This window comes from Anguilla rostrata, chromosome 10, assembly GCF_018555375.3.
Source record: "Anguilla rostrata isolate EN2019 chromosome 10, ASM1855537v3, whole genome shotgun sequence".
Classification (NCBI taxonomy): Eukaryota; Metazoa; Chordata; class Actinopteri; order Anguilliformes; family Anguillidae; genus Anguilla; species Anguilla rostrata.
In genome coordinates, this window is record NC_057942.1 from 3,306,753 (window position 1) to 3,316,773 (window position 10,021).

The 10,021-nt window shown below is 52.5% G+C and overlaps 1 protein-coding gene across 1 annotated transcript in view; it reads right to left on the bottom strand.

Moving 5' to 3' along the window:
• Window positions 1-222: 222 nt before the first annotated feature.
• Window positions 223-10,021, bottom strand: part of osbp2b (oxysterol binding protein 2b) — a 71,969-nt gene continuing 62,170 nt past the window's right edge. Inside the window, 8 exon segments of the mRNA XM_064353496.1 lie at window positions 223-3,108; window positions 3,957-3,974; window positions 4,923-5,189; window positions 5,811-5,870; window positions 5,873-5,945; window positions 6,608-6,703; window positions 8,440-8,543; window positions 9,807-9,927. Of these exon segments, the coding sequence (XP_064209566.1) occupies window positions 2,966-3,108; window positions 3,957-3,974; window positions 4,923-5,189; window positions 5,811-5,870; window positions 5,873-5,945; window positions 6,608-6,703; window positions 8,440-8,543; window positions 9,807-9,927 (882 nt within the window). The 3' untranslated portion in view covers window positions 223-2,965.

Here is a 10,021-nt window from a genome sequence, read left to right on the forward strand (position 1 = left end):
GATCTCATATCGGTCTTATCAGTCTCTCTCTCTCTCTCTCTCTCTCTCTCTCTCTCTCCTCTCTCCCTCTCCCCTCTCTCTCTCCTCTCTCCTCTCTCTCTCCCTCTCCCCCTCTCTTCTCTCTCCCTCTCTCTCTCTCTCTCTCTCTCTCTCTCTCTCTCTCTCTTCTCTCTCCTCTCCCTCTCCCCTCTCTCTCCCTCTCCCTCTCTCTCTCTCTCTCTCCTCTCTCTCTCTCTCGAGACAACATCCATTTGCCAATACATCTCTGCTAAAATTTTGGATTACATTCAGCACGGGGGGGAGGGGCACACACTCTGTCCTTTCAGAGATTCTGATAGGACAGTTTTTGTATTTTGCTGAAAACCTTCCACGTGTCGCCGCCTCTCCCCACCGTCCAACGCTCGGCTGTGTCTCTCCAACGGTTTTAAGTCACTACATTCCTTCCCAAACGTTGAAACCACCTTCTCTCAATGAACACCGACCAGCAAACCAACGGATCAAACCAAAAGTCCTCTGCTAACAAGTGTTTGTGAACATGCACCTGCCACTTGGAGCAAACGATCCAAAGGTTAAAGAAATTAAATTAAAAATGTATTTTTTCCCCCGTGTCTGGCTAGATATTTTCTCAATACAAATTACTTAAGGCCATAAAACAAAGGGTGGGTCAGATTCAGCTGGCAAATAAATTTTGGATTAAAATGTGCATTTAAAATATTAAATTAGTTAAAACTACATATTTTAAGTTATGTACAGCATTATATCAATATTAATCATTTTTACCATGTTTTAAAATCTTATTTACTCATAAGGTTATTCTTGTAACAAAATATTCATACAGGAGTGCTCGACGGAGGGTACGTTTGTGTTTGGCCAGTTTCTCTACATTCTGAACAGCAAGTGAGGAAATACACACCCACACCCTGCGTACGTGACCCCCCAAACCTCCTTCAGTGTGGAAGAATCAGGTTCTTAAATTCCGGTTCTAGTTCGACAAAGTCCACATGCGCTCCGACCTTGGATGCACCCGCCCCCCCCCCCCCCCCCGCCCCCCAACCCCTAAACTCGTTAAGTTCAGTTCTAGGGTTGTGTGGGGTGACCCTCCCCCCCCACCCCCAACCCCCTAAACTCATTAAGTTCAGTTCTAGGGTTGTGTGGGGCGACTGGACCAGTGCCTGAGAGCCCCAATCGCCCCAAATGCGCTTTAATGGCTGGTGCTCATTACGCCCCAAACAAAGAGCTGCCCCAAAGGGGGGCCCCTGAGGGCCGCTGTGCACCTCTGACACAAATATGTCCCAAGTGGGGACCCCGTCACCCCAGGGGCCCGTAACTCTCCTGCAGTCTCAGGGCTTCACTGCCAAAGGGTGAAATGTAAATATATCAACGCAAATTCAGCATTTGCAAAATGGCTGCCACAGCCTACCAGCACTGGATACATTAATCTTCTAAACGGTGAAGCCGTCCACAGTGTTTTATGAGGACGTGATTATGACCTTTGGACGAAATTCCTTCTGTAGAAATATGCGTACACACAAGGCAGTAGAAACTAAATAGCACTGTAAATGGGTGTTGAGCTGAGTGTAGGATATATGTGTGTGTACTTACGTGAACAGTCCGAGGAATCTGACAATCACAGTCTCGTGTTTGTAACTCACTGGTACACTGTAGCGGTTGACTGAACCCACAAAGGCTTCTGAACACACAAGAGGTCCCAGCTAGCTAATCATTCGGTGCCTCGCGTGAGACCGTAATTTTAAAAGTAAAACGTGGTTCCAGTTCACGGGGGCGTGCATAGGGCAAATCGTGGTTGGGAAACGAGGTACGGGTCAATGTGGACTTAGCCTGTGGAGCCCACGAAACGTAGAAACCTCAAACCTAATGGAAAGACAACGTTGAGTGTTCATTGGCCTTTGGATGACTCGATGGGACCAATGAGAGATCTGCTACTGCTGAGAGCTTGTGAAGGCATTCCAGAACAGGAGAGAGGGAGTTTTGGGGGGGTGGGGGGGGGTGGGACACACACACTCTCAAATCTTCACCCGCTTTCAAATAAACTCAGGATGGGGAAACGGGTTTAAGGTCTAATGACTGATTTCACTGTCCAGGGCGAAGGAGCCACGGTTTGGCCCCAAAGCCAAAACGCAAACGCGGAACGGGCAAGTTCTGAAGTGCCGTGGAAGAAACCGGAAAAAAAGGCCCAAAACACCGTCCGTAATAATCCCATTTCTTTTCCCCCTCTGGGCCCGTGGATGCAGGCGTGGAGTCAGCTGTTGTTCAGCGAGAGCCAGCTGATTGGCTGGTGTCACAGGGGTCACGCAGAACTGAGCTCTTGATTGGTTCTGGTCCACTTGTGTCCGCGTAGTAACACTGTGTCTGAGAATACAGGAGGTGTCCCAGGGGAGGGCAGAGGAGTGCATTGTGGGGACTGTGTGTGGACAACACCTGATTTCTGGAAGCTTTGGTGGGTGGCTGATTGGCCCTCTCACTGATCTGGTGATCAGAGTTGGAACGTCCGCACACACACACACACTCACACACTCACACACACACCCGCACACACACACTTACACACACACCCGCACACGACACACCACACACACACACACACACACACCCACACACACACCACACACAGCACACACACACACACACACACACACACTTACACACACACCCGCACACACACTTACACACACACCCGCACACACTCACACTCACTCACTCATGCACTCACACACTCACACGCACACTCATACACACACACACAGACAGTGTCCGTGGGTCAGTGGGCCGGGGGGGGGGCGTTAGGGTTAGGGTTAGGGGTGTGTAATGAATCGCATCGCGGCGTCTCTGGGCCGGTGTGATGAGGGCAGGCGGCACTAGGAGATCCACTCAGACCCCGCCCCCTGCTGATGATGTCACAGTCCCCTGGCGGGGGCGGGCTGGGGTGGGGGGGGACGCCCAGGGCTCAGAAGATTTCCGGGCACATGTTCCACTCCTGTCTCTCTTTGGCCTCCCAGTAGCCCCCCTTGTACACGAAGATGGTCTCCCCCGTGAGGGAGTCCGTCCTCTTCTGGAACCAACACGGCTGGTAGCCCTCGTACTCTCGCCCTAAAGCGGGGGGTGGGGGGGGGGGGGTCAGAGACAGAGGGACAGGTGTAACTCAAACGCATCGCCAGGAGGGGGCGCTGTGCACAAACAGAGCGGGATTCATGGGAACGTCGCGGTTTTGTAGCAGGCCGAGCGCGACGCAGCTGAGCAGACTGTGGAGGTCTGATAAAACCAGCCCAGCGCTCAGCCCAGAGGACCGAGAATGGAAACACTCAAAGCTTCCCCAACACTGCCAGTGCCGTCAGTTTGGGGCTAGAACAAGATGGCCGCCAGCAGCCTATCAACACCTGAGCTGAACTGGAAGGGAGACCTGGTGCTTTAAAGAGCCGGGTTATTCCTTTCAGTGAAGGTCAGAGAAGGTCAATGAAGGTCAGTGAAGGTCAATGAAGGTCAGACAAGGTCAGCGAAGGTCAGCGAAGGGCACTGAAGGTCAGTGAAAAACGCAAAGCCACCGTTTGAAATGTCGTGACTGCGGACGACTGGTGGAAAGGACGACCAGCTCGAGACTACTTCCGAAATCTCGTAAGTCCGCAGCGCTAGCACGACTGCTAACAGTCTCAGCGGCGAGGGGCGGAAGAGAGAGGAAGAAAGGAAAAGTAGCGAGTGAATGTAAAAGGGAGGTGGCTGAAGGGAGAAACTCATAAGTGCCCAGCTTGTTCTACGTATATGACACAGCAGGAGCGGGACACAGACTGTGATGTACTGGGGGGGGGGGGGGGAGCAACGCCATGCAGGTTCAACACCACATAGCACCAACACCAAAGAAGCTCACACTGGGGGGGGGGGGGGGGCAAGTGAGAAGGGGGGGGGGGTAAACCTGAGGGGCGGGTCAGGGACTCCAAACTCACCAGAGTCATAATCGCACTCTAGTGTCAGACAACCAATGGAGAGAAGAGGAGAGACATCAGTTCATCATCTTATGCTTTAAGTTATGGTCTATGTTATGGTTTATGTTATGATTGTGGATTTGTTTTTCAACAGGACAGTACGCCATCATAGTTAAATCTCATACACTGCTCTGCTAATTCATGGGAATGGGAATGGCACCTCTTTGGAGGAAAATGCTAGCATCTGTGGGACATTATCAAGCAGGACAATGAAATGTTAATAATAGAGGACATTTTACACAATGCAAGATCTCCGTCTCTTTTTCCTTAAGCTCTCTTTCTACTCTACCTTTTCAGTGATCATCCTTTCATTTGCACATTCATAGTATACAACATTAAAATTATATGTTATGCATCTTCTTTCCTTTTAATCCTCTCACTTTCTCTTCTCTTTCTCTCCACGCTCTTGTGCAAATAACTTCAATGAATCCATTAAATATGATACTGGTTGGGATATACGCCGTCACTCCTCTCCCCCTCTGCATCTCTTTCTCTCCTCTCCCCTCTCTCTCTCCCCTCACTCTCCCTCTCTCTCTCCTCAGCGCCGTGGCTCGCCTCCCTCCTCCTCCTCACGACCGCTGTTTCTCCCAGACTCTCCCTCTCCTCCTCCCCCCCCCCTCCTTCACTCTCTCCTCTCCCCTCTCTCTCACTTCCTCCAGCCGCGTGGCTCCGCCTCCCCCCTCCCCGCTCTGTCTCCTCCGACTCCCCTCTCTCTCCTCCCCCCCTCCCCCTCCTCCATCCTCTCCTCTCCCTCTCTCTCACCTTCCTCCAGCGCGTCCGTGGCCTCCGCCTCCCTCCTCCTCCTCACGGCTCGCTGTTTCTCCTCCAGACTCTCCCCCTCTCTCTCATCCTCCCCCTCTCTCCCCCTCCCTCCCCCTCCCACTCCTCTCCTTCCCTCTCTCTCTCCTCCTCCCCTCTCTCTCTCACCTTCCTCCAGCGCGTCCGTGGCCTCCGCCTCCCTCCTCCTCCTCACGGCCCGCTGTTTCTCCTCCAGCCGCTGCTTCTCCACGTTGGCCTCGTCCCAGCGGCCCGCCTCCATCAGCCGCTGGTCGGGCCGCAGGCGGCTGTCCGTCGGCCCCACGCCGTCCTCCGGCTCGTTCAGCGTCAGCGCCAGCGCGGAGAAGCAGTACATGTTTTCGGCGTTCTCCCTGGGGGGGGGGGGGGGGGGGGGAACAAGGGGCCACATCCAGGGAGAGAGAGAGGCGAGGGCGAAGAGTCAGTTAAATACTCCAAAGATACTCCTCAAGATCCGTAACTCCAAATCTCCTCCATATCTAATTACATTACAGGCATATAGCAGATGCTCTTATCCAGAGTATAGCACAGTATTGAAAATCCACATGGCTGGTCGAATTCATTCACATCTGTACCACATGGTATGGCTGCCCAACCCTGTTCCTGGAGACCTACCATCCTGTCGGTTTTCATTTCAACCCTAATTTGGCACACCTGACTCTACTAATTAGCAGCACAGTAAGATCTACAGATGTTGAATGAGGTGGGCTTTGTTAGGGCGGGAATGAAAACCTATGGGACAGTAGAATCTCCAGGAACAAGGATGGGCAGTCCTGCCATGTGGTACAGGTGACAGGTGTGATTTAATTGGTCCAGCCCAGGTGTGCTATCATAGTGTTGAGTGTCCATGCGGTACAGGTGACAGGTGTGATTTAATTGGTCCAGCCCAGGTGTGCTATCATAGTGTTGAGTGTCCATGTGGTACAGGTTACAGGTGACAGGTGTGATTTAATTCGCCCTGCCCAGGTACGCAGTGCTGTGATAGAGCGAGTCTGCTCCCGGGACGGGGCTGCTCCCGCAGTTGCAGAGGGTCTGGTGGCGTCTTCTGCTTGCCCTCCACGCCGCCCCGGTGCTCTGCGATCTGGCGCTCTCCACTTCGTCCGTGCCACAGATGTAGTGCGCCTGGCCGTCGGCGTCCGCCACCACGCCTGTCACCTAGCAACGAGGCGACGAGGCGGAGGGCCAATGGGGAGAGAGAAGAAGCAGAGCGAGCAATCAGGAAAACATCCTTCTCTCTTCACACGTACAGCCAAGTCATTTACACCAATTTATCAAGAATAATTTAAAAAAAGGCACATGCATTTATTATCCAGTAGAGGGCAGCATCTACTAATCAATCAATCAATCACATCTCAATATACTCTCCTTAATACTATGAGAAAAGAAAATCTAAATAAAATAAAAATAGATATTTGGATGGGATCCAATGATGAAAAATGGCACATATTTGTAGTTCATCACTTGCACAAGAGGACATACAGCAGTGGATGAATGGCTACACTATAACTGTGACATCCTACATTTAGAAAGCTTGACCCTGGCTGACTTCTTCTCCATTTTGTGGAAGTCTCACTGGGAAAACCATCTAGTTTAAAAACAAAACTGCAGACATTTCTCAGAATGACTCCAGTGTGACATTTGGTATCGATGGGATTCAGAGTGGATCCACAGAAGGAAGAGGAGGTCAAGGCCCTTACTGTGGAGCTATAAGGTGTGCTCACACCTTAATGAAGGATAAACCTGTGTGACTGAAGAGGGGGGTACGGGAGGAGGTGGGGGGGGGGGGGTCACCGGTCGATTCCATTAGTGCGTCTCACCTTCCGCGGGACGTCCCGCGAAAAATAGCTGTAGGGCGAGAATTTGAGCTGGCAGGTCTCCTTGGTCCTGTGGTTGACAATGTCGATGTCCCCTGACTGCAGGTGGAGGGGGGGGGGTGAGGTGAGGGGGGAGAAAGGAAAGGAGGAAAAGAAAAGAGGAAGAGAAAGACAAAGGGAGAGAGAGAGAGAAAGGAAGAGGGAGAGAAAAACACAGGTGAGAAGACTTATAAAGTCACGACTGGTGGAGATATGCTGTGGTCAAAAGAGGACACGGAGGGTCAGGGGTCACTTAAGGTCAGGGGTCATGCTCTCAGACGGCTCCTCTGACCTTCATCTTAGTTCCCCCTCCAAGCCCAGCTCTGTGCCTCCATCGCTACAATAATTTCTGCACACACAGTGAGCGCTGGATCCTGAGAGACAGGCCAGATGTACCGCTGCCTCGCAGCGTCTCAGTGGGAGGGGTGCGAAGTAAAATATTTGAGCTCCCGCCTCCCTGGCCGTCTCTCTCTCTCATAACGAGCTGCGCCTAACACCTGCGCACCCACCGCCGGTGTCAAACCCAACAGCTCGTTCATTAAGGGAAGCCGCAAATATTTGCCTTTCACAGGGAACCGAAGCTGGCTGGGTTACAATTAAGAGAGAGAGAGGAGAGGAGACGGAGATGTAGCCGCGATTGTTAGCGGCTAGGTTTTCCGATCGACTTATTCCGCCAACACGCAGCGAGCAGTTTTAACAGGTCTGGATTAGCGTTTACGTAGGAGGGGGAAAAAACACAATTTGTCGAGAATGTGCGATGATGCTACGATAATCCCCACGAATCTAAATGTGGGCAATTTCGGTGTTTCCGGCTTAGCTTGTTATCCCGTTCGCACACAGCTGGTGCTCGACAGAACAGACGGAAAACCGCGGAGGTTCTGGTCTGATCCCGAAAAGCATGTGGGGCTGGAGAGAGAGAGAGCGCTCTGTCTGTCAGAGAATGCACCTCTAACTCACACGGCATGATTAAACGCATCGCTAGCAAGCCGCGATTTAAACACGCGGAGGCACGTTGGGTTCTAAAACACAGTTCAAACGAGTTCTGTTATTACAGACTATCTTAAAAGTAACACAGCCTGTGCCACATATTGGCTAACAAAAACAGTCACATTTAATTCTAAATACTGTTTTTGGCACAAAATAAATAACGTAGATAACTGGCGCGTTAGAAGATAAGAGTTGAGAGTGTTTTTGGAAGTTTTGCCGTTTATTTTAAGTTGGGAGTGATTTGGAAACTGGAAATCGACAAATGCAGCGTCAGAACTGAGAATCAAACCCACAACCTCCCGGTTTCTAAATTATTACACTGGCTAGCAGCACAGGACTGAGCACATAAAAACTGATTAGTCAGGATTAATCACAGCAAACCCTGCAATAAACCAGTAAATATTATCATTGTTTGACAATGTTATATTCATCCAACAGCTCGAGATGAGGAAATTGCTGTAACCCACATATTGTAAAATATCTTCCAAGGGTGGAGAGCGTGAAGTTAAGAGGGTCACTGAGTTTGTGCTGCTCTCCCGGCCAATCACTGGCCACGTTTTGAGCATGGGGAAATGGACTTCACCCTGAACCTCGCGACACAAATTTCTCTTTACTTTAAGATAGGAGCAGCGGGTTCTACACGGCATGGAATCAAACATCACGCGATTAAACGAACTTCCTGAGCAGCAGCATCTTGTTTTTAGAACTTTACGGGCGGTTCTGATTCAGCTCTAAGCGGTACTCAAATGAACCTGGGGGGGTACCGAGGTCTTGGGGGGTCCAGGTTGGTGAGGGGGGTTTGGGCCCACCTGGTCAATCCACAGCTTCCCCACGATGATGTTGTGCACGGTGGAGGTCACCTTGCGCCACACGTAGTGGTTCCCGCTGGAGTGGAACTGCAGGTGAATCGCACCTGGAGGGAGAGAGAGAACAGCGCACTTTACCCTGGGGTCCCCAAAACAGCACACGTAACCCTGGGGTCCCCAAAACAGCACACTTAACCCCTGGGGTCCCCAAAACAGCACACTTAACCCCTGGGGTCCCCAAAACAGCACACTTAACCCCTGTGTCCCTCAAAACACTTAACCCCTGCACTGGTTTAAATGCCAGAGGACCAGAGTCACAGCTGTACAGTTACACTCTTTTCATCACAACCGCAAGCATGCCAGCAGTTTCTCAACGTCCCGGCCAGTTGAGAAAATGTTGCCTTTTACACAGATATCTGTCCTTTCTCCTCACTCCCACCTGGCTGGTGTCAGAGCATTTGTTGCATTTGTGAATGTGTGTGTGTGTGTGTGTGCGTGTGTGCGTGTATGTGTGAGTGTGTGTGTGTGTGCGTGAGTGTGTCCGTGTGTGTGTGAGTGTGTGTGTGTGTGCGCGCCTCTGCTCGCTGTCCTGCCACATGCAAGGAACGAAACAAAAATCCTGAATGAAAACCCTGCCCTAATTACCGCCCCCCCCCCGCCCCCCGCCCCCCGCCCCTGCTGTACGTCTCAGCTCTCTCATATTTGATAAGCTGCCCAGTCCTCTCTTTCATAACCCCGGTCCATACTGTCGGGACGCTGGATCGCAATCTCTGCCCCCGCGGGGGAATTGGGGGGGGCGGGGGGGTCTCATTGTGAATTCCCGCTGAATGCTGCGCCTCATCCCGATCGCGACATAAATCCGCTGAACAAACACGCGGGCTCTGCAGCGCGGCCTAGCGGGGATGGGGGTGTCTGAGGGGCCCGGGGGGGGGTGAGGGGCCCGGGGGGGGGGGGGGGGTGGGGGTTTGGGTGTCTGAGGGGCTTGTTACTGTGAGGCCCTCATTACAGCTAAACCAGCCCAGGCGCATGAATCACACACACCCCCCCCCCCGCACAGCAGAGCCCACAGTCCTGTGGAGAACGCGTCTGTCACACAGCGGATACACAGCAGAGACTAAACCCCCAGCCGAGCTCGGAAACGGGCGGGGGGGGGGGCTGCAGGTGGGGGGGTGGGTGTAGTTAGGGGTGACGCTACAGGGAAAGGCTATAGCCGGGCTGCTAGGCTGTCACTGGTGAGGGGGGGTCGTGGTGCATTATGGGTAAAAGGTGAGGTCAGGTGTGGGGATTGAGGGGTCATGGTGCATTATGGGAAAAATGCTGAGGTCAGTTGTGGGGATTGATGGCAGAGAGGGGCGGGGTTTCAGACTCACCCAGAGGCATTATTGACAGGTACTTCCCGCGGAACTTGCTGGCGATGGTGATCTCCTGCCACAGGGTCCAGCCGCGGCGGGAGATCACATGGTGGGCGGCCGCCGGGGGGTGGTGGCTGACCTGGGGGGGGTGGGGAGGAGGGGGGCACGGGCATTAGAATGGGGCTCTTATGGGACAGAACACCATGACAGAACCTCACCTGTCTGTTTAGAGG